At 50.7% G+C, this 23,274-nt stretch overlaps 5 protein-coding genes across 5 annotated transcripts; 2 read left to right on the top strand and 3 right to left on the bottom strand.

The window, feature by feature from the left end:
• Positions 1-62: 62 nt before the first annotated feature.
• Positions 63-1,745, top strand: PV10_01828 (uncharacterized protein; the record flags this gene model as incomplete). Its single annotated transcript, XM_016366073.1, has 1 exon — positions 63-1,745. One exon carries the CDS (start codon positions 63-65, stop codon positions 1,743-1,745), a length of 1,683 nt encoding a protein of 560 aa, XP_016229722.1.
• A 3,710-nt stretch (positions 1,746-5,455) lies between these two features.
• PV10_01827 (uncharacterized protein) lies at positions 5,456-7,738 on the bottom strand (the record flags this gene model as incomplete). The annotated part of the gene is made up of 1 exon (XM_016366072.1): positions 5,456-7,738. The coding sequence occupies one exon, from the start codon at positions 7,736-7,738 to the stop codon at positions 5,456-5,458; it is 2,283 nt and encodes a 760-aa protein (XP_016229721.1).
• A 1,730-nt stretch (positions 7,739-9,468) lies between these two features.
• On the bottom strand, positions 9,469-11,418 carry PV10_01826 (uncharacterized protein; the record flags this gene model as incomplete). The annotated part of the gene is made up of 4 exons (XM_016366071.1): positions 10,933-11,418; positions 9,995-10,876; positions 9,784-9,941; positions 9,469-9,735 (listed from the first exon to the last, which is right to left on the bottom strand). The coding sequence occupies exons 1-4, from the start codon at positions 11,222-11,224 to the stop codon at positions 9,469-9,471; spliced, it is 1,599 nt and encodes a 532-aa protein (XP_016229720.1). The 5' UTR covers positions 11,225-11,418.
• Positions 11,419-14,546: 3,128 nt separating this feature from the next.
• On the top strand, positions 14,547-19,284 carry PV10_01825 (xanthine dehydrogenase). Its single transcript, XM_016366070.1, has one exon. The coding sequence runs from the start codon at positions 14,896-14,898 to the stop codon at positions 18,973-18,975; it is 4,080 nt and encodes a 1,359-aa protein (XP_016229719.1). The 5' UTR covers positions 14,547-14,895; the 3' UTR covers positions 18,976-19,284.
• Positions 19,285-19,330: 46 nt separating this feature from the next.
• Positions 19,331-23,123, bottom strand: PV10_01824 (uncharacterized protein). The gene has a single exon (XM_016366069.1). It carries the CDS (start codon positions 22,975-22,977, stop codon positions 19,384-19,386), a length of 3,594 nt encoding a protein of 1,197 aa, XP_016229718.1. The 5' UTR covers positions 22,978-23,123; the 3' UTR covers positions 19,331-19,383.
• Between the last annotated feature and the right edge of the window lie 151 nt (positions 23,124-23,274).

Below are 23,274 nucleotides of genomic sequence, written 5' to 3'. Positions count from 1 at the left end.
ACAATCTCCAGCGTCCAGTCCTCCACTGCCCCATCACTACCTCCTGGCATGGCCTGGTCAGAATGGTCCAATGTCCAATATGCGGCAAATCCGTCAAGCAGGCCAACATCAACAACCACATCGACTCCAATTGTCTGCAAGACGTTGAGTCCGACAAACCCACCCCATCCATAAAATCTTCCCCCTCGGTCGCCGGTGTCTTCAGAACTCCTGCCAAACGAGATGCTGCTGCGAACTTCTTCTCCTCCTCCCAGCCAGTTAGGCCCTCTCCCAGTCTGATCGATGTCCACTCCACTCCAACCTCTCTGAAACGCTCCTTTGATTCAGTATCCACAAACCATACCAATGGTGTCAGCCATGGCGAGGAACTTCGTAAGAGCGAAGATAATGACATGCGGAATGAACCCTCTCAATCCCACCATAGCTCACATAACCTGGATTCATCCCTCAACCCACCACCATCTAAAAAACCTAAACTATCTGCCTTGGATAAAGCCGCCCCATTGGCAGAACGCATGCGCCCGCGCACCCTCTCCGAGATCTCCGGTCAAGATCTCGTCGGCCCAAATGGCATCCTCCGTGGATTAATCGAAGCAGACCGTGTTCCATCCATGGTCCTCTGGGGTGGCGCCGGCACTGGTAAAACCACCATTGCTCGTGTCATTGCCAGCATGGTGGGCAGCCGCTTCGTTGAAATCAACTCTGCCAACTCTGGTGTCGCCGAAGTCAAGAAGATCTTCGCTGAAGCCAGGTCAGAGCTGTCATTGACAGGAAGAAAAACCATCCTCTTCTGTGATGAAATCCACCGGTTCAGCAAATCACAGCAGGATGTCTTTCTGGCACCGGTCGAGGCTGGAATTGTAACACTGATTGCAGCAACGACGGAGAATCCCAGTTTCAAAGTGCAGAACGCCCTCCTCAGTCGCTGTCGGACGTTTACTCTCTCCAAACTGACTGAGTCTGACATTGTAGATATTCTCGAGAGGGCTCTGGCAAAGGAGACCGAAAACGAACGGTACACACCCTCTGAATTGGTAGATGGTGACCTGTTGAAATATCTGGCCACATTCGCTGATGGAGATGCTCGCACCGCCTTGAATCTACTCGAGTTGGTCATGGAGCTCAGTCAACGCAAGGATATGACCCTGGAGCAATTAAAACAGTCACTGACCAAAACACTCGTCTACGACCGAGCCGGCGATCAACACTACGACACCATCTCCGCATTTCACAAATCGGTCCGTGGTGGCGACGCTGACGCCGCTTTGTATTATTTGGCTCGCATGATTCAATCTGGAGAAGACGCTTTGTACATTGCCCGCAGAATGATCGTGATTGCATCGGAGGATGTGGGCCTCGCTGACAACTCGATGCTCCCACTGGCCACTGCAGCGTACACTGCAGCGGAAAAGGTTGGTCTGCCAGAGGCCCGGATCAATCTTGCTCATGTCACCGTTGCGTTATGCCATGCACCAAAATCCACCAGAGCTTACCGAGGCCTTGCCAATGCTATGCATGCCCTTCAGGAGCCTGGAATCGCCGGTTTACCCATACCTATCCATCTGCGTAATGCGCCGACCAGACTAATGAAGGAGCTTGGATATGGCAAGGAATACAAATACAATCCAGACTATGTCGGAGGGAAAGTCAAACAGGACTACTTGCCTGATAAACTTCAGGGCCAATTCTTTTTGGAGGATACCGATTTTGGTGACAAAGTGGACAAAGATTTGGACACCGAATAGAAGAAAGAGCATGTATTATAATTACGTTGGTATAGCCAACTGATTGGAAACACAAGAGGGCACAGTAATTTGTACACTATTTTGCATAATGACATGGTATGGTCCAAAATGCAAGCCTACCAAATTAACATTATGTGGCATAACCATGCCTACACATATACTGACACATTCTTTCATATACCAGCCGACCTTGGTTCATTCTCAGCTAGATCTAGATGCAGGCCTACACGACAGTCTAAACCCCATCCACTTACTGCTGGCAGGTTTGAGTTCAACTTTACAGTTGCCGGTTATGGGAAGTGGCTTGAATCTCGACTCCCCAGACCGTCGACCAGTGACTGCACTACCTACTTACTCCGTATACGAGTGCCAGCAAATGTCAACCAAGGTTTTGCCATGTGCCCTGTAGGGCCCAATCCTCGGTCGAAATTAGGGTTATCAACAATGATCAAGCTTGGTCCCTCGTCCCCCCTTCCAGGTATTTGATGGTTCAGCGTAATCAAACTAGAAGATGATTGGTAGTGAAACACAGTAATACGAGATCCCCAGTAATGGACCTCGTGTTCGAGAGGAGTACAGAATATACTCACAACCCTAATAACTCAGCTCTGGGGGCCTGTCATCCTTTCCCATGATTTATCTCCATGACAATGCTCGTCGCCGCTGCTGAGATTTCTTTCTTCCTTCCTTCGTATGCACCATTAATCTGAACCTGTGGAGCATCGACACCATCAAAATTCACACTCACTGATCAACCGAGCAAGAGAAATCCCATACATAGGTATTAATTGGTTCATCCAATCCTCCATAACCTTCGTCTTCAGATATGCCGACCAAAGGATCGTGTATGTGTGGTGATGTGACGTATTCATTCGATGAAGAACCGGTTGCAAAGGTATAGTACCTACCTCCCGACACCCTAAGTTCTTGTTTCGACATACAGCCAGCCAGACTGGTCAAAACTAATCGAATCCCTACTTACTTACTTACTTCTCTACACAGGTCCTATGCCATTGTCTCACATGCCGCAAACTTAGCGGATCGTCGTACGCAACGGCATTTATGCTTCGCGATCCAGATACCGCAGCATCACCTTCATCCTCTCCAGGAATGACGCAAGAGACGTCGTCAGACTCGGCATCAGCATCGCGAACGAAAGATTCAGCAGGGACATTCCAGATTCAAACGGCCAGTGGAGCAAGACTGCGTGAAACCCGTGCTGTGCATTCAGAAGCCGGTCTGGAGATGATTTTCTCCGGCTGTGCCAATTGTCCGAGCACCTTGTATAAGCGTGCCCCGGCCGGATTTCCTGGCATGATCATCGTTCTAGCGGGTTCTTTGGATGCGTCTGAAGAAGTCGGCGGGGGCAATGGCGATGGCCTTGACGGCGCTGTAAATGTCAGAGGAGCCCAGGGGCTCGAGCAGTGGACCGGTCCTCAGGCTGAATTGTGGGTTAAACATCGTCTTCCTTGGGTGACACAGGTTCCTGGTGCGAAGCAATGTCAGATGTTTGAGTGAGAAACATAGGGAGAGAGGGAAGGAGAGACAATTAAAGGGTGGAGAGAGGGGTGAGCTGAATGGGAGGAAGAATGCCATAATGAATCAATGAACGAACGAATGCATGGATGAGCTCTCGAGACTGATAATTCATTCAGGAGAGATGAAGAGCGGATGATGGATATGAAACCATCAAAATTGATTTGTGTGAATTTGACAGATTATAGCATGTCTACAACTCATCCCCGTTGTCACTGACTCTCAATCCATATGTTTATGATTGCAATCAAAATCTCCAAAATTGTCAGGCTCTAAATCCTTGCCATGGTCATTGGGACTATCTTCTATCTAGAATTAAAAGACAAGGCTACCGATAAAGTAAACAACCGGTAGAGGATAGTAGACAGTCGAACCATGACCCGTGGGTGGTCAAAAATCAACTAAATGGAACCGTGCTTCAATCTGAGATCTTTCCGGTGACAATGATCCAGAGCCCTGGGCTTTTTTGGGGTTTTCTTTCTTGGTTTTTGGTAATGGTTGGACCGCGCACAAGCGCTATCCATATCTCCTCAACTCTCTCGGGCCTCACAGCCGATGACAAAGCGCACTCGGCGTGCAGAAAGCGTTTGGCATCGAGGTCGAAAAAGGAGGAGATCTTTCTTCGACAGTGTTGTTTCATGGACTGGAAAACGGGGAAAGGGACCACATGGCCAGGTAGAGGATGGCTTGGAGCTGGAAAGACGGAGAACTGGAGAATGGCTGGGTGCTCAAGATGTTGGGAGATCGAGTCAAGTCGTAGTAGGCTTGTCCTTCGGCAAAATTTCAACTCCAGACCACTTGTTAAAGTATGCCATCCAGCCATTCAACTTCCCCATACCACCTCGTCAGGTTTCTTCCCAGATAATCTAATCCACGCTCACCCACTGTCAAAGAGTGAACTCGAAACTCGGGCTCAACAGAATTTCGGACGGCCAATTTGTTCACCAACGCAAATGAGATTGACAGCCTCTCCGAAGATCAGTGTCGAGTCTCAACTAGCTTGCGGTAGCTGAGATTCATCAACCCCCACAAATGAAGGTAGACAATCTCCGAACAAGTTAGACTATCCAAAACTCTGCCAACTCCCGAGCATGCATCGAGGCTCTCGACATCCACGCACACATCAACAGCAGTAAACCTTCATAGATGAAGGTCCACAAGATGTCCCTCGAGACCTCACATCAACAACAAATCCTCTGTAACAGAACCTTGATCCAAAACAAACTTGACTCCTCCCATCTCACTAAGTCCGACGATGAACACAGAGCCAGCCCAATGTCTTCCATCATAAACAAACCTCGCGGGAAACGAGAAGATGGAAGAGGGGGGCTCTGTTGATGTGTCATAAGACTTGTGGGTGTCGATATGAGATGGTGGTCGATAGATCCAAGAATGGCAGGACAAGGAAAAGACGGGAACTAGACCAACTTCGTCCTCGAGGGCACGAACTTCACATTCGTACCATAAGATCGACAGGACTTATGATTCCACTCCATCACGCGACTCCGGCTGCGATATAACGGCGTGGCGTTTGATGTCTTTCATCGAAAATCCTTGCTTATACACTCGAACGCACAAATTCACGGTCAAGGTGAACGGGTTCGAGCGCGACGGCCACAAAAGGGAGGAGAGGGCCGGCGAAAGGTCGATGCACAAGTATTCAAAACAAGACCAACGTCTCTTTGAAAGAGAGATGATCTAAGACCACACCACCGGAGAAGGGGCAGGGAAGGAACTTTAGATCCCTCGACCATTCAAATCCTTGCGAGGTTTCCCATTTTCCATTACAGATCCACCACTTCTTGAACAGCATCCCTCTGTTTCTGCTGGGACCTGCTGGTCGCCGAGGTGATCTCGGTTCCATATTCAGGTCCATAGACATTGACAGGGGAACGTTCCATTCAGAAAGAGGACATGTAAATGAAAGGGGTCATCCTCGCCACACTGCATGTCTCATTCTACATGCACACACACTTCAAAGCCATCTTGGGCTTTATCATTCACGGGGGTTTGGTCTTCAAACCGAGGAAAAATTTGGTTCCTCCACAAATGTTCATTTTGTTTGTTCGGCTCCATGGAGAGTCGAGTGCGAAGCAGACCATGGGTCGCGAATTGATACCAAAGGTACATGTCTGGATGGATGGATCGATAGGCAGTCATGGGGATAAAATTGGTCACGACTTCGCATTTGCAGTCCCATACCAATAGCTCACATGTTTGTCGTCTCCGAATGGATTGTGTCTTGTCTGGGATGCATCAATGTATTCCTGCTTTGGGTCTTCGTAATGGTCTTCGTGTTCAACGTGACTGGCTGGTGGACTGTATCTTGGTGCTGGCGACATTGGTCTAGCTGTCATCGACGGATGCATGCGGTCATGGCGTCCGGAGTTGGTGTGACCAACAGTAGACAATGGGATGTTATCAAAGTCAGCACGTCTGTCCTGATTATAAAGGTAAAACTCGTGGGAAGAAGGGGGATTGACGGCGGTCGGGGGTGAGGCGGATGAATGAAAGTCACCACCGTCCCCGCGAACCTTGTCCCTCCCACGCCAGAAGATGCAGGCACGGATGATGCCAATAAAAACAATCAGGATCCACAGCAGTAGAATCACGGTGGAGGTGATAGCTTCGATTCTGATACCGGCCTCGATCACGCTGATGAAACGTGCGACGGCGCTGGTGATTTTGTCACTGGCAGCATCACCGGGGCTGGCAAGAAAAGAGTCGTCAGGTTCGCTTGTGGCGGACAGACTCTGTGCCGCCCCGATACTGAAAGTATCGTTGGGAAACAAGGGAAAATCGACGTGAGCATGGTCATGAACCCAAGTAATGCCCTTTTGAATTCCGGCAATCTTCATCAACGCAAGACAGTCGAGAACACCCATGATGGGGTCTTTGAGGGGCGTCCCTCCAAAGGCAACGTCAAGGATTTCAGTAGTCTTGTCAACAAACATGTTGAGAGTGTCATTGACGGCTGTTGTGGCGATTTCAATCCAGCCGAGCATGTCTTGGTTGATGGTTTGACCGGTGGAAGTAATGACCTGGTTGGTGGCGATAGCCCATTGAGCAGAGGCATTATTGAGTTGGAGCATGACTTCGTCACTGAAATCACCAACTTGCTGACTCAGGGCTGGGACCTGTTTTGCCAGGGCATGAAGAAGGATAGCTTGACATGCACACGCGAAGAGACCGGCGATGGCGAGCGCCAGAACAAACAAGGCAGCGTCTGTCGTTGCATATGCGACGACCCAGCGAATCAAATTTCTCTTCCTCGGCGATTCATATCCATGGGAGAGTCTGAGGCCGAAGCTCGAGGTATATGGTCTGTTGACGAGATAGACAACATCCATGGGGTCGCGTGCATCGGAGCGAACAAGCAGACTGCGTTCTTGCATTTTTCGATATCTTCTGATTTCTCGCCATGCCATAGGGATCATGACTAGGATAGCCAGGGTGATCAAGACGCCGAGAAAGACGCGACGTGCAAGATGGGCTATGCTGGTCAGACGATCAAAGAAAGAATTGATGCCATTGCCATCGCTGCAGAAGGTAAGTTGCTGCTTCTGCGGAACGGAGAACAGGGAGCGGTCGAAGGTATAGTTTTTCATGTTGTCGGCCATCAGCTTTTTCACTTCTTGAAAGGGCAGACGAATGATGGATTCGGTCAGGTTCTTGACTTCAGCAAAGGTGGGGATGGAGTTGTTGAGCTTGGCCAAGTCATCTTCGAAACCAGGAGGCAACTTGAGAGCCCGAAGAGCATCTTCTTGCTTGGTGAGATCCAACTTTGGTGGGTTGACTCCGGAGACCGAGAAGCCAACGAAGCCTTTGAGAGAATCTACCAATTTGTTGTAGGCTTCCGAGAAGTCGCCTACAGCCGAACCCAGACCGTCACCAAGATCTTTGGTCATCTTGTCGAGACTGCCCTGTGCGGAGTCAAGCGCACCAATGACGGCGTGAAGGCTTCCAGAGACGGCGAGTGTGATGAGACAGAGATAGGTGTTCGTCATCATTCCAATGACGAATATGACAATCTCTTCCACAGCGGTCACACTCAAGGTTGACATCTCCATGAGACCGTTGACTGACTTCTCCACTCCGGTTGCGGCGAGTTCATTAACGCCTAGTGACATGTAATGCGGCATTGAGGCCATGGTGGAACCCATCGATTCGACATCTGCACAAGCTGCGAGGGCTTCGCGTCGAGCGGAGATCAGGTTGCTGTCGACACTCGCAATTGCGATTAGAGTCCGAACAAGAACAAGTAGGAGTAGAATAGTCCATCGGTTGAACCAGATTTGTGATAGACGAGCCCGGAGGCCAAGATAGGGTGTGATGGATGGTGTAGTGTGTGGGAATAGTCGAGGTGGGTCTTGGTTGGAGTAATAGTCTCGCATCTCATGGCTGCCGGCAGGCATGGATGGAGAAATGCCAGCTGGTAAGGCTGGCGGGGCGGACATGGCGTAGAGGCCGACGATGAAATATCTGTTGGATCTCGATATTAGAGAAGAAAAGAGTGGTGGGTTGTTTAAGAACTTGATAAGCTGAAGGGGAGAGGGTTCGATTGAATGCAAAAGATGGTAGACAGAACCAGCCCGAGTGCAGAGATTAAAGAGGAAAAGCAGCCAGGCTCACGATTGAGCAGTGAGCAGTGAGTGGCTATTGATGGTACAAACCAAGGAAATTCGTGACTGAGGTACAGGGCAAACAATAGGAAATAACAACGAATGTTGAATAGGTGGGTGAACGGGGGACAATGGGTCGAATAAATTTGAATAGGAAAGTCAGAGGACATACCGCTTCCATCGCCATTCTCCAGCACACGTCCACAGACACCGACAACATGATGGAGACTCGATGTTTCAGCAACGAGAAGCAAAAGTTGTGGTGCAAGAAAATCGACTGGTGAAGCTGGTTCCAGACTGTGTAGGCGCTGAGTCCAGACACAGCCTCGCCAGGCTGAAGAAGCGCCCACCAACCATTTGGCAAACTGAATTTCCACGTCAAACACGCGCTTTCACGTGAGTTGATGGATGGAACTGGCCTGATTGAAACACAGGGAGTAATGGCTGGATGGGCTCTTCTCCAGGTCACTTCTTCATGTTGCCACGAGTCCTGCGGTTGGAATGATTGTGGGTTGTTGGCTGTGACGTAAGGCAAATCTGAGGAATTGGCCTGTCACGAGTCTGGTCCGACAGTAACGACGCATGCCAGAATTGATCAAACCGACCGCAGGACGAGGGCAACGAGGCACCGAAGAAGTAGACTCGATAATCTGAGAAGTGCCTGGAACAAGAGAAAAGATCAAAGCTGTGCATGAGAGATGACGCTGATGGATTTTATCAAGTGTCTGCCGTGTCTGCCACGCCTTCCATGCAATACAAGCTGGGGGGCGCCTGCCGATCATAAAACCACGACATTGTGGCGTACGGTTCCTTGATTTTGGATCAAACTAATCTACTTGTGGACTAGCTCCAAACCATCAAGATTTCCCCATATCACCGCAAGGCTGTCAAGACAAGGCTGAGGACTCTTTCAGCGTGAACCATCTTCCTCCCACCCAATCAGCTCAGAAATCATGTCACCACAAAGCCCCTCGCAATTCATCGGCATGTCAACTTGCATATCTACTGGGGTCATTTCGGATGGCCAGAATACGGATCAAACAGTCGCAGTCTAGCTTGGCTGTCAAAGTTCCTCAGGTTGCACAGCATGTCCCCTTTGTCTTCCAGCATGGGTAAAGTGCACGGTGCAGGCTTGATGCATAGTCAGGTTGTCAGAATCATGCCAGAGACGTTCAGCATTCAGGATTCAGTATCAGCATTCAGCGAAGGCCTCTCGCCGGGAGCTCACAGCAACAAATTTCCTTGATGTCGGCATCACGAGGCGATTGTTATGCATCACTTGTCACCTCAGAGTGGCTTTGCAGGTCACGCCCATGACGCTCGAAGCAATGCGTGTCTGTTGGAGGTGGGAGCTAAAGTGGCGCTGGTTTCAGCCGGCTCAACGTCACTTGATGCACAGCAGTCCCAAGATGCGTGTGCGAGCATGTGTGTGTATCGATGGGCTCAAGGATCGACTGACCGGCTTCCAAGCCGGTGAGATGGTTGCGAGTCATGTCGTCGAGCGGCATAAGCTTCATCCAGCAAAAGGCGGACAATCCACGGTCACGAGCCACAACACATGCGCCCTATCGTTGCTCACCTTGACCTTGACCTTGACCACCTTGTTGTGCTGCCATTGCTGCGTACCACATGTTGAGGTAGTTTTGATACCCCCCATAAGCTGCGTACGGATCCGCCCCACCAGCTGGAGCGCCTCCAGCCTGGGGAGGCACCGCTGTGGCTGCCGGGTATCCCATGGGGGCCTGGTGGTGCTGAGGCTGGCCTTGTGGTTGTGCCGAGTACCGGTCGGCGTATTCATCCCGTGATGGTTCACGATTTTGTGATCGCGCACGCTGACATTGGTTAATGAAGGTCTGATCTCGTGTCAGAAGCAGACTCACCACTGTTTCGACCTTGTCCAAAATAGCACGTTTGGCCGCCTCGATCGCGTGTCGTGTGCCTATTAGTCCAATCTCGCGTTCAATGTCACGTCCACTGGCGGAGGACACGTTGATCTTGCATCCGGTTTGATTCTGCATGTCACGTATTGATTCACCACCTGTCGTCCTCCGGTCAGCAAGTCTATTCGCCGTCGGTCGGTTAACGGCATACCTTTGCCAATGATCATCCCCACTGCCTCGCCGGGAACCACAATAGTATCGTTGATCTTACCATGGCCGCCATCATCACGATCGCGATGCAGGTCCTTGACACTGACCCCTTTCTGGTCGCTTTCCACAATCTCGAGGATCAGATCTTTGGCGTACTGTTGAGCGGCAGCACTGCCGATGAGATTGACAGGCCGGAATCCGTTCACACTCTTGTTTTCTCCCACAATGTTGACGTGACAGCCGCTGCGATCTTGGAGATCCCGAATAGTCTCGCCGCCTCTTCCAATGATCAAGCCGACCGTGCGGTCGGGGACCATCATTTGTAAGCTGTCGCCATCTTTGGAGGCAGAGACAGCCGGTTTGCCGTTGGGCGGGCGCGGTTTGTCTCCCCCACCACTGCTACCTCTTTTGGATTGTTCGTTGTCTTCGATTATCTTGTAGATCTCTGCTTTGGCTGCACTGCGTGCAGATCGGGCGCCCGAGATACGGCAGTGTCGTTGAGAACCTGCCACTTCGGGCCCATCCATGAACTGTACGCGTGCTCCTGTCGTGCTCTCGACTCTGCGGAGATTTTCTCCCGACCGTCCAATAATAAGACCAACTAAGCTTTTGTCCAGAGGAATGATTTCAGAGTCGCCTTCTGCAGTGCCTGCACCGGCTCTGTCTCGGCCTGGTGATCTGTCATCTCGATATCGAGGCGAGTAGCGGCCGGTTCGTGGAGATAAGGAGCGATCGCGGCCGAAACCACGGTCGTTGGAGCGCCTCTCGTCGCGATATGGATTTTCACGGTAGCCATCTCGGCCAGTACGAGGTGGGGTACGTGATGGAGAGCGCGAGCGTCGATATCCTCGACCACCGTAGCGGGGATCAATGTTAACGGGGGCTGCAGGTATCCAGTTAGTGTCACAGTTCGCGCAGGGCGGGGGAAGGTAGACGCACGTCTGTTTGGATCATAATGAATTCCCTTGTCGACAGCCATGTCTCGAGCTTTGGCAACCGCATAGTTCAGGCTGACCGAACCTGAGCTAATCGGTTTTATTTGCGCCAGATCAACGCTCCCAGAATGAAAGGGTTGCGGCAAGCCATAGGGAGTGGCACCGCCAGGCGGAGTGGCGTACTGAGGGGGAGGAGGATACGAACTACCGGGAATAGGTGGAGGAGGAGCTTGCGAAGGAGTACCTCCCTGTCGTTGCGCGGCGAGAGCAGCAAGGATATTACTGAGGTCGGCCATTGGGATGAGAGCGAGCTCTCAGAGGGTGCTGGAGCCAAAAAGATGAGAACGGGTCAAGACTGGAAAAGGACGACTTGTTGATTGAAGACGACCATCTGCCAAGGTACGGAGGATGGACGAATCTAGATGCGTGTCTTGTCGAGAAGAAAGGGAGAAAGTCGTGGGAAGAAGGAGGAGAGGTGGTAGAGGATGTGATGGTGGGAGTTGGTGTTGGTGGTGGTGGTGCAGAATGAAGAAATGCAGCGCAGTCGAGGTTCCAAGCATATCACGTGATGTATGGTACTCGTCCATCTTTCTTTTATTCTTTGATTTCAGACTCCCACAATACCAACACAATATTAGTACAGCCTCCATATCTGTGACACTATCCAATGCAAGATTACTTCCATTCCTCTTGTGAACAGTAATTTGTCAAAAGGAGTTGAACTTCCTCGAGGACACAAAGCCTGTGTCATATTGTCTCTGGCTTCCTGGCCATCGCCCACGGTATCAGCATCAAATCCCCTTTATATGGGAGACCTATCTGCAGAAATTGCACCATTCTCTTCATGAATTGAGAAATGACAAGTAAGTGCTACAATAAAAATGATTCATGTGAATGGATTTTGTGCAATGTGATGGACGTGTCCAGAGAAAACCAGACCACCACTGTGTTTGAGAAACAGAGAACAATATCTGGCACCTGTCCAATATCAAACAAAACTCACTGTGAGAGAATCTATTGCCCTCTCTTTTCCATTGACTCAACTTGACACCTTGTTCAAAATCCCTCTCATCTTCCAAGCCTGGTGACCAGCAAGCCTATCTTCCGTGATGTCAAATGTTGGACAACGACCATCCCTGGACAAACCAACAGTTGAGAAAAGTCGTCCTTCATTCTCTCAATCAATTAACCAAATGGCTCCCTCCCATATCAGAGTTCGGTGAGTGAGCATGTTTCATTTCCAGAGTGCGGCCAACCCCTCCTGGGCACCCAATCCTATGCAAGATTACAGGCACTTTCCAGCCTCTTCCTGAAAGATTCTGGCTCACGAAAGGTAATTTACATGGAGGATGATATTACATCATCACGTGTTGCTCAACCAAACCACGCCTGAAAAGCAGAATCAATAGCACAGGGTTCACACCGAGTATGTTTGTCTCCGACAGTCTGCAACAAGCCGACAGCAGGTACTCAATATATTCCAACAGGAGGTTTGACAAGCGCTAATTACAAACAGTGCGAATGACACACCCTCTTCACACTGTTTACGCCCTCTGGCGCTGAATATGGTCAATCATAAATAATTGATTTCAGATCGGCTGGACTCACACGCCTTGGGCTTGTGGAAAATCTAGCCTCCGTGCCATCCACTGCCGATCTTCTTCTTCTTCTCTTCCCTCCCTCCCTCATTGTGCTCCGCCTGCCCCGTCTAACAACGGCACTCGTCCCTATCACATACCTCGTTCTACCCGCTGGGCCATCAGCGCCTTGCTGTGAGGCAATATTGTGCTAGGGTTCCAGTGCTCCGACGAAGCGATATCCACTGTGTGTTGCAAGATCTTTTATCAGTCGGATCAAAACTCGGTGAAGTTAGACAAGTTGTCGATTGAGCTTGTTCTAATCCCATTACAAAGAACTGAAGCTCAAGGTTTGGGCAACAAGATCATAGCACGGCAAGCCAGGCCTCAATCCAGGTCGCAACTACAACTGCACCACAGTAGTAGAGACATGGAGGTTCCACTTCCACCACTTTTTGAAGCCTCGGAGTTCCTATATCCTGCATATCATGACCCGGCTGTGGCTGCCGGTGAGGTTGTGTCACCGAGATCCAGTGACTCTGGTCGAACAATCACTCCAGCTTTCTTCAGCGCAAGTCCAGGGTTCAGAGATTGGGTCGTCTCCATGCATAGTACGAATGCACCTGAGTCCATGTACAACACATGGATCACTGAGAGCGAGCAACATTTTCTGGGTCATCTAGCTCCATTCAGGTTCGATGGTTTCGACCCGAGGTTGAAATGCCCTCTTCCTGATTGCCACAAGATGACCAGCTGCTGGGGTGAGTGCACCAGCTGTATAAGAGAAATAAAGTGATTTCGCTGACCATGTCGATTGTAGACCCTCTCGTTGTCATCTGTCCTGCATGCGGCACCGATAGCTTCACGCGATATTGCAAGAAACAACATCTCTACGAAGACATCGTACGTCATTGGCTGGAAGATTGTGGCAACTTCCCAATTACTGGGCCCATCGACAGGCACACTGTACGTCAGAGTCAGATTCCTCAAAGTCCATATGTCACTGGTCACTTCGCAAACCACATTGAGCGACACCGACAAGCGGTCTACCGAGCCATGGAGTATGCTGACTACTTCGTCTTTGACGACGCCGACCTCCTCGACAGTGCGAGACCTAGCATGGAGGAATGGAATCTGGTGCGAGGGAGGGGCCAGCTTCGGTTTGCTATCAAGTTCCCTGATGGTGCACCTAGGCTCGGCGACTTTGACATTCACATGATGCAGTGCCTGAAGTTTAGCGGACCAATGGCTCTTCACAATTGCGACATGGCCATGCATATGATACGGGAAACATTGATTCTGCAGGGCAGGTGGACAGAGGATATTTTGACCGACCTGTGCATGCAGGTGGCCTATGAGTGGAATGGATACGAGGTCCCTAAGTACTTTTACAATGCCGAGCGCGCCAGCATGGTCTATCACGTATTTGGTGTGCTTCCCAGTCCGCCAGCCTTCCGACAGCAGTGAAGCGTTATCGAAGCCAATCGTGATACATGTCTGAAGGTGGCATAAGGAAGTCTGCGAGCTTCGGTTACACCCAACACGACTAGATAGTCAGATTGGATGTCCCAGCCGTTTGACTGACGATTGGCTCAGTCTATGTGGCGCTTGATAGGACATATTGGACCATTTTCTTGGTTGATTGGGTAGATAAAGAGCGAGCAAGCGAGCAAGCGAGCATCACTCAAGAAGAATTGATTCATAATGAAAGTACAACACTCAATTCGTACCGTACACAGAGCAAAAGAGACCATTTCGTCAGTTGGAAGGTCAGTACGTAGTCGTCAACAACAATGACTATAACGACAGACGCATAGTACAAGATGTGAACGGCGTCGTCCACTACGTCGGCGGTCTCCGAAGATCACGTGACTAGAGGACTTCGTCCTCGTCCACAATTTCCAATCCCACCCAACCATCGCCTGGCACTTCTTTGTACGATGAATCGCCTCCATCGTCTTGGATCTCGATCAACTATCTCCACCTAGGCGAGACGCGGGGCATCCCTACATCATGCTCTTCTCCGTTACTGGCTGTCCGACCAACCAGCCCGTGCGCCTGCGGCCAAACTTGTCAGATCGACAATCAGTATTCTCTGATTCGCGGAATAGGCCATTATCAAGTCACCATGAGCCCTATCAGTGCTCTCATCAACAATGTTGCTTATTGAATTGCTTCTGTTTGCGATGATGTGGGCTTCAGGTAATCTTCACCGATAAGACCCTCTGCATTCCTCTCCTCTCTCACCTCTGATTCCCTATCCCTCGTACTACTATTCCTTAAAATCTCTCGTCGACCCGTGTCCGATCTACTGTCCCTCTCCTCCGTGTCTCCAGGGCCTCACAGACGAATGGCTTGACCCTTTCGACCTTCAAAGCCCAGTCCACAATATGGCGCCCGGAATTCTGCAAGACGCATCAACATCCGACAAGGTCTCCTCCCTCTCTTCAGTCACTGACGGTTACGATGACACTCTCCGCTTCTACCTCAATGGCACCAAAGTCGACCTCGATGCCGTTGATCCTGAGGTCACTCTTCTAGAGTATTTAAGAGGAATTGGACTCACTGGTACAAAGTTGGGCTGTGCGGAAGGTGGCTGCGGTGCATGCACCGTGGTGGTTTCGCAGCTGAACCCTACCACTGGCAAGATATACCACGCCTCAGTCAATGCATGTCTCGCTCCTTTGGTCAGCGTCGATGGTAAACATGTCATCACCGTCGAAGGCATAGGCAATGCTAAAAGCCCACACCCCGTTCAACAGCGCATTGCCCTTGCTAGTGGTAGTCAGTGTGGGTTTTGCACTCCAGGAATCGTCATGAGTCTGTATGCCCTCCTCCGAAACAATGGCCCAGATGCGAGTGAATTCGAGGTCGAAGAAGCATTCGATGGCAACCTATGTCGATGCACGGGATATCGTCCCATTCTCGACGCCGCGCAGAGCTTCAAAAAGCCTTGTGGAAAGTCTCTGGCTAATGGAGGCTCGGGATGCTGTATGGAGAATGGCGGAGGCTGCAATGGACCCCCGGGCGGTGTCCAGGATACCGTAGATGAGAAGAGGTTCACTGCCCCAGATTTCATTCACTACGACAAGACGACAGAGTTGATCCACCCTCCTGCTCTGAAAAAGCATCAATTCAAACCCCTAGCGTTTGGAAATAAGAGAAAAAAGTGGTACCGTCCGGTCACTCTTCAGCAACTGCTCGAGATCAAGAATGCCCTGCCTGCTGCAAAGCTGATCGGGGGCAGCACCGAAACTCAAATTGAAATCAAGTTCAAGGCTATGCAATACTCTGCCTCGGTCTATCTTGGAGACATTGCAGAACTTCGCCAATATTCTCTTCACGATGATTACCTAGAAATTGGTGGAAACGTCGCCCTGACTGACCTCGAGCATATTTGTGACGAAGCCGTCTCAAAGTATGGCCCCGCTAAGGGCCAACCCTTTGTTGCCATCAAAAAGGCCATTCGATACTTTGCTGGCCGACAGATTCGAAATGTGGGAACCCCGGCCGGCAATCTTGCCACTGCTTCCCCCATTTCCGACCTCAATCCAGTCTTTGTCGCCACTGATTCCACCCTGATTGCAAAGTCCTTGAATAAAACGGTCGAACTTCCCATGGCCAACTTTTTCAAGCGCTATCGTGTCACCGAGCTCCCTCAAGACGCCGTCATCGCTGCTATCAGAATCCCCACTGCGAGTGAAAATGGGGAATACATCAGATCTTACAAACAGTCAAAGAGGAAGGACGACGACATTGCCATTGTCAATGCTTGCCTCAGAGTATCTCTCGACGATTCATACACAGTCAAGCATGCCAATCTTGTCTATGGCGGCATGGCTCCCATAACAATCCGCGCCCACAATGCATCTGATGCCCTTCTTGGAAAGACATTTACTGACCCGGCCACTTTGGAAGCTGTGATGAACGGGCTTGAAAAAGACTTTAGTCTACCATTTGGTGTCCCTGGTGGGATGGCCACATACCGCAAGTCCCTGGCTCTCGGTTTCTTTTATCGATTCTACCAGGACGTGCTCACCCGAATAGAAGAAGGCAGTCAAGAGATTGACAAGGAGGCTATCGACGAGATTGAAAGAGAAATCTCCACCGGCCGAAAGGATCATGATGCGTCTATTGGCTACGCACAAAAGGTCTTGGGCAAGGGCAATCCTCATATGGCTGCGCTCAAGCAATGCACCGGTGAAGCTCAGTACACCGATGATATCCCCACTCAGCAGAACGAGTTGATTGGTTGTCTGGTGTTATCGACCAAAGCACATGCAAAGCTCCTAAGTGTTGATGCTGGACCTGCCCTCGAGCTCCCTGGAGTTGTTGCCTTTGTGGATCGAAATGATGTGACTACAGACGGCAATTGGTGGGGTGCGCCGGTTTGTGACGAAGTCTTCTTTGCAGAAGATGAAGTCTTTACCGCTGGTCAACCCATTGGTATGATCCTCGCGAACACTGCCAAGCAAGCAGAAGCCGGTGCCAGAGCAGTCCTCGTCGAGTACGAAGAACTACCCGCAATCTACACCATTGAAGAAGCCATTGAGAAACAGAGTTTCTTCGAGCACTACCGCTACATCAAGAAGGGCGACGTCGACAAAGCCTTTGCAGAGTGTGACCATGTCATCGAAGGAACTTGTCGCATGGGAGGTCAGGAGCATTTTTACCTCGAAACCAATGCTGCGCTTTGCATTCCCAAACCCGAAGATGGTGAAATGGAGGTCTGGTCCAGCACCCAAAACCCTACCGAGACTCAAGCTTATATCTCCAAAATCCTTGGAGTTCAGTCTAATAAAATCGTCGCCAAAGTAAAACGTCTCGGTGGGGGCTTTGGTGGTAAAGAAACCCGTTCCATTCAGCTCGCCACCATTTGCGCTGTTGCTGCTAACAAGACCCGCCGTCCTGTCCGGTGCATGCTCAATCGAGATGAAGACATCATGACTTCAGGCCAGCGACATCCCTTCTTGACGCTCTGGAAAGTCGGCGTCAACAAGGACGGCAAGATCCAAGCCCTCAAGGCCAACGTGTTCAACAATGCCGGATGGTCCCAAGATCTATCAGCCGCAGTCGTCGACCGAGCTCTCTCTCACATTGATGGATGTTACAATATCCCCAACGTCGATGTGGATGGTCGCCTATGCCGTACCAACACGGTGTCAAATTCTGCATTCCGTGGATTTGGTGGACCTCAGGGAATGTTCATCGCAGAAACTTTCATGTCCGAGGTGGCCGACCACCTCAAAATTCCTGTCGACACCCTCCGCGAGATCAACTTCTACAAGTCTGAAGAAGTGACCCATTTCAACCAAGTCCTCGAGGACTGGCATGTTCCGTTGATGTGGAACCAGCTCAAAGACGGTACATCTTACGAATCTCGACGGAAAGACGTGGAAGAGTTCAATGCCAGTCACAAGTGGCAGAAGAAAGGCTTGGCCATGATTCCAACCAAATTTGGTATCTCCTTTACCGCGCTCTTTCTCAATCAAGCTGGTGCTCTCGTCCATGTCTATCACGACGGCTCTGTTCTCGTGGCTCATGGTGGCACCGAGATGGGTCAAGGCCTGCACACGAAGATCTGTATGATTGTTGCCGAAGCTCTCCAAGTTCCTCTGTCCAGCGTTCACATCTCTGAGACAGCAACCAACACTGTTGCCAATACCTCATCGACCGCGGCATCAGCATCGTCCGACTTGAACGGGTATGCCGCATACAATGCCTGCGCGCAAATCAACGAGCGCCTAGCTCCATATCGGGCCAAACTGGGGCCAGAGGCAACCATGAAGCAACTTGCCCACGCTGCCTACTTCGACCGTGTCAATCTCTCTGCAAACGGGTTCTACAAAACGCCGGAAATCGGCTACACATGGGGACCAAATCCGCAGGATCCAAGCGCAGAGAACACAGGCAAGATGTTTTTCTACTTCACGCAGGGCGTCACGGCTTCTGAAGTTCTCATCGACACCCTCACTGGAGACTGGACGGTCTTGCGCACCGACATCCTGATGGACGTTGGGCGCAGCATCAACCCTGCCATCGACTATGGGCAAATTGAAGGCGCATACGTACAAGGGCAGGGACTTTTCACGACCGAGGAATCTCTCTGGCACCGTGCATCGGGCCAGATCTTCACCCGTGGTCCTGGCGCGTATAAGATCCCGGGCTTCCGCGACATCCCACAGGTCTTCAACGTCAGCCTGTTGAAGGATGTTGAGTGGAAAAACTTGCGAACCATCCAGCGCAGCCGCGGTGTCGGTGAACCGCCCTTATTTATGGGCAGCGCCGTCTTCTTCGCCATCCGAGATGCCCTCACGGCCGCAAGGGCCCAGCATGGTGTTGACGACGTGCTGTCCTTAAGAAGTCCTGCCACCCCCGAGAGGATTCGCATCAGCTGCGCTGATCCCATCCTCAAGCGCTGCGTTGTCGAGCCCAAGGACGGTGAGAAGAGCTTCTTTATCAGTATTTGAGCTTTCCTTCTACTCATTTCCTTTTTCCATGACTGTACGAATGAGTCCTCAGGCGTCAGAGTATCCGGGCCAGGGATCATGTGATGGATGGTGTTGCGACGGTGCAATCTTGACACGATACATCTTTTGTACCATTTAACAAGTATACACAAAGACTCGAGATACCATATCTTCATAATTTCTCAAGTCTTCATGCCAGTTCAATCAATAATGAGATGGAGCTCTACCCAAGGATTTTGTATCAAGTTAGGTCAAAGATAACAGCTCGTAGAGCACATTATATCATTTCTAGCTCCCCCACAACGCTACTTAGTAACCTTCAAGGAAGCAACCTTGTATATTCAAGACAGAGTGTCATCTGTCGGCCTCATGGCTTCTCGTTATAGATTCATCCAATCACCGGTCCCATCACACTGTCCCTATACTGGGAGGAACGCTCATATCAATCGTGACAGATTTCTTCTGTTTAACGAACTGTACACGTTGATCACCATGATTTGACGGGGTCGAGGATCTCGAGTCCGGGCCTTGTGGGCTGTCGATGCCAAATGGTATGCTGAATCCTGTCGTTCTGACAGGTTCCATCTTCTTCGCTCGCTTGGAGACATGTATGTCTCTCTCCGCATGCAAGGGAGGGGACCTGTCGTCCTCACCGAGTAGACTGCCTGTACCACCTGCAACAACACCTCCACCTCCATCGTAATCCAGGATCGCTTCACTATCACCGAGTTGCTCCATTCCATCGCCCCTCCGTTCAAACAGCGGCACCGGCACATCCATTTTGCTGCCCGTTAGAGTCTGCTTGTCGAGCTGGTTGATCTTCAGAAAGCCTTCGTCGCGAATGATCTGATTCATGGTGCGATCGTCCAACAAACTCTTCTCCGCTTTGACGTGCTCGGCGTTACTCATCTGTCGTCGACGGTGAAGGATCTTCTCTTCCAAGCTGCCTTTCAACACCAGTGTTTCGACAAACACCGGCCTCGTCTGTCCGATTCGGTGGGCCCGCTTGATCGCCTGTGACTCGATGCTCGGCTGCCAGATTGGAGACACGATGAAAATCCGACTGGCGCACGCCACATGTAACCCGTGTGAGGCTTGTTTGAGATCCATCAGGAGTACTCGGATCGCGTCAGAGTGATTGAACGTTGCCAGGTACGCTGCTCTTCGTGTCACGGAGAGCGTGTTTGCGTAGATGAGAAATTTCACCGATAGTAGTTCCAGTGCTTCAGCAATCCAGAAGGCAATGTTGTTTGAGTCGTAGAAGATGATGATCTTCTCGCTGTCTTGCAGACACAAGATTTGTGAGCAAAGGTAGCTGAGCTTGGCCGACGTAAAGCCGATGATCTTTGTGGGAGCAAGGACAGCGGGAAGAGGGGCCATTGGATCTGTGAAAGATCGTTTGAGGTTGTTTCCCGGACCTCCAACCGAAGAAGCAGACTTAGGTCCTCTGACAGGCGATGACGGTGAAGATGATGAAAAAGTCGACTGGCTTTTGACCTTGGGCTGCTCGCCTGACCCTGCCGGCTGAACCTTGCCAGAGCTGTTGGCAGAATTCTTCTCGCGGAAAGCCTGCTCTTCTCGCCCCCTTTGCCGGGCCGCGTTCATTGCTCGCATCCCAGCCCCAGTCAGACCAGCAGCAGGATCATATGAATCGAGATTTTGGAGGATAAATTGTTGAGCTTCACGCGCTTGAACGGTTCCCAACAACAAAGGGGATGACTCCTCGCCATGCAGCGACCAAGCTTGCGCAGCATGCTCCGGGAAATCACTCACGTAGACCCCGATTTCGTGGAGAAAGGAAAAAGCACACCAGCCAGGATCATCCAGTGCACGTTGGCCGTGCATGATAGCCTCTGTGAGCAGATATCCATCACTGTCAGAGACCTTGTCAATATTGCTGTCAAGATAAGCGTTGCTCACACGGATGGTCTCGGCGACATCATGCTTTGAAAAGCCAACCCAGTGAAAGCTCGAATGTCGTAGGTTGTTGATCAACTCGTCCAAGGACTTTCGGTTTTTGGGGTGAAACATGTAATCTTCATCGACCCGCTCAGAAGTGACAGCGTTGGAAGTGAGCACCAGTCTGAATAAGTTCATGCTCAACTTGTCGTAGTAACTTGGTTCGAGATAGACGGTCTTATTATGGAGCGTGGGGAGTTGAAGATCAATGTCAATGTCTTCTATGCGATGCCGTATGATGAGCGATTGAAGAACTGTTCTCAGCCCAGGAGAGAACCGCCTATTCCCAGAGGCATCAAAAGGGGCAAGGTATTTTCTCCAATCCGCAAAGTCGGCTCCCTTTTGATTTGCCCAAGGTTGTAGCCTTAGGAATTTTACCACCATGACTCGCAGTCTCTCCATATCCTTGACTTCGTCATGATTTGCATCCTGAGATTTTCGACCTTGCAAAGCAGTTTCGATGGAGGCTTTTCGAGAAATGGTGGTCTTTCCTCGAGTTTCATCCGTGGCAAGATTTACTTCGACTCCGTGCAAGGACGTTGAGGGAGTTCCTGATACGACCCATCGTCGCTCGATAGACAATTTATCCAGCATGGCCATGGCATTGGTACGATAGCTGGCGCCGGCGAAGCCGTGACCTTCATCACAGATGACGCGCAGCCAGCGGATCTCGGCGAGCTGTGACCGGAATCGTTCGGAGCCAGTAGCTCGTCTGCCTTGATTAAGGTCATCATCGCGATACTCTTGCTCGAAGCGGGCCTTGGTCATCAGGACGACATCATGCTGCATCAGAATCTTATAATCGGGAATAGACTTGGTGTTTGAGTCGATTACCAGGACGTCTAGGGCTCCCTGTTCGGTGTGCTTTTGAATCTCATGTTGCCATTGGATGAGCAAATTAGGAGGAACAATGACGAGCGTTGAGTAGCTCAGACGGCGAATGGAGTAGCTTTCTCGATGACTAGCTCTGCGATCTGGTGTGACGGGGTGAAATATGGGTTCGGCATATTCAGCTTCCCATTTGTCCAACGCCTGCTTGCAGTCATCAAAATGATAGCCTAGTTTCTCGAGATCTGCAAGCTGCGCTTTCCAGGGAGTTCCGGATCTCTTGAGTGTTTTTGCGGCGAGCTCGACCAGTGTTGGGGTTCGAAGATTTGGACAGTCGTCCGACAGGATCAGTCTCGCTTCTGGAACTTTGGGATATTGGCCTCGAGTGGCAAGAATCAAGGAAATACAAATTAATGTTTTCCCGTATCCCATGGTCTCGGCAAGGATGCCTCCTTGAGGCTCACTGTATAGGTAGGGCTCGAGGAGGAGAACGCCATCAATGATGTCGAAGTAGAAGCGATGTCCCTGAAGATCTATGAACGGCGGCTTCCTTGGATCTAGAGTCATGGAGGGCCTTGACTCCTTCTCAATCATGGCAGCTGCGGAGCGTTTCTGATAGGGATACAAGGCTGATCTCAAACCAGCGACATCATCTTGGAGGACATCCATCATGGCTTGTTGGGCGTAGGGCATCGAAGCAAGATTATCCAAGGATGGCTGTGGGGAGGTCAGAGTGTTGAATATGTAGAAAAGAGATTCCTGGTGTGCAGTCTGGGAGGATCGGTATGTGAGCAGGGTAGATTCAACATCATGAGTAGCGGTCCAAGTCCGGGGTGAAATGTCGATGAAGTTGATCAAACCTTTGAGGAGCTTTCTGAAGTCTTTGACCGAAGTTTGAGTGCGACGCTTGAGATTCTCAGGTGCAGCATAGACTCGGAGAGCGGCATGATGATGGTGGGTTGAGTGGTGTCTAAGATCGGTTCTTATCCAATCCTTTTGGATCGCAGATTCTAGATGTCGACTGGGCCATGGGGCCAGGCCGTCCATACCAACCATGTTCCAAGCGCCATGGTCATTGCCCTGGAAGATTTGAACAAGACGGATAGATCCGAGGGCTATATAGCCATCGGATCCTTGACTCTCTCCAGTCTTCAGTGCTATGGGTGAAGCGCTTCTCGATGACGCCGAGGGACTTGCGGATTGTTGAGGAGACATCTGAGCCTGTGAGCAATGAACTATGGGGATTGCATGCAGACTTTGCACCTGTAGATCAACCTGATGTATGGCAGAGGAAGGGGTATTGCGTGATAGATCTCAGATGGTCATGATGGAGGCACGGGACGGGTGAAGATTCTTGGGATCTCGAAGTCGGCATCATCATGGCTCTGTTCGACAACCGCGGGCAGACGACTCAAGACGCGGATTTACGAAGGTCGTCAACACAGAGACACCCTCAAATTAAGAATTGAGGAACGAAGTCGATGAAGAGAAGTGTCAAGTTGATGCCGAATA

This window comes from Exophiala mesophila (assembly GCF_000836275.1).
Source record: "Exophiala mesophila strain CBS 40295 unplaced genomic scaffold supercont1.1, whole genome shotgun sequence".
In the NCBI taxonomy this organism is placed as follows: Eukaryota; Fungi; Ascomycota; class Eurotiomycetes; order Chaetothyriales; family Herpotrichiellaceae; genus Exophiala; species Exophiala mesophila.
The sequence above is the reverse complement of the archived record's forward strand: the minus strand, read 5'-3'. Positions and strand labels throughout refer to the sequence as shown.

Excerpts from the sequence above, each read along its gene's own strand:
- PV10_01825 (XM_016366070.1), top strand. The coding sequence starts at position 14,896 with ATGGCGCCCGGAATTCTGCAAGACGCATCAACATCCGACAAGGTCTCC.
- PV10_01824 (XM_016366069.1), bottom strand. The coding sequence starts at position 22,977 with ATGTCTCCTCAACAATCCGCAAGTCCCTCGGCGTCATCGAGAAGCGCT.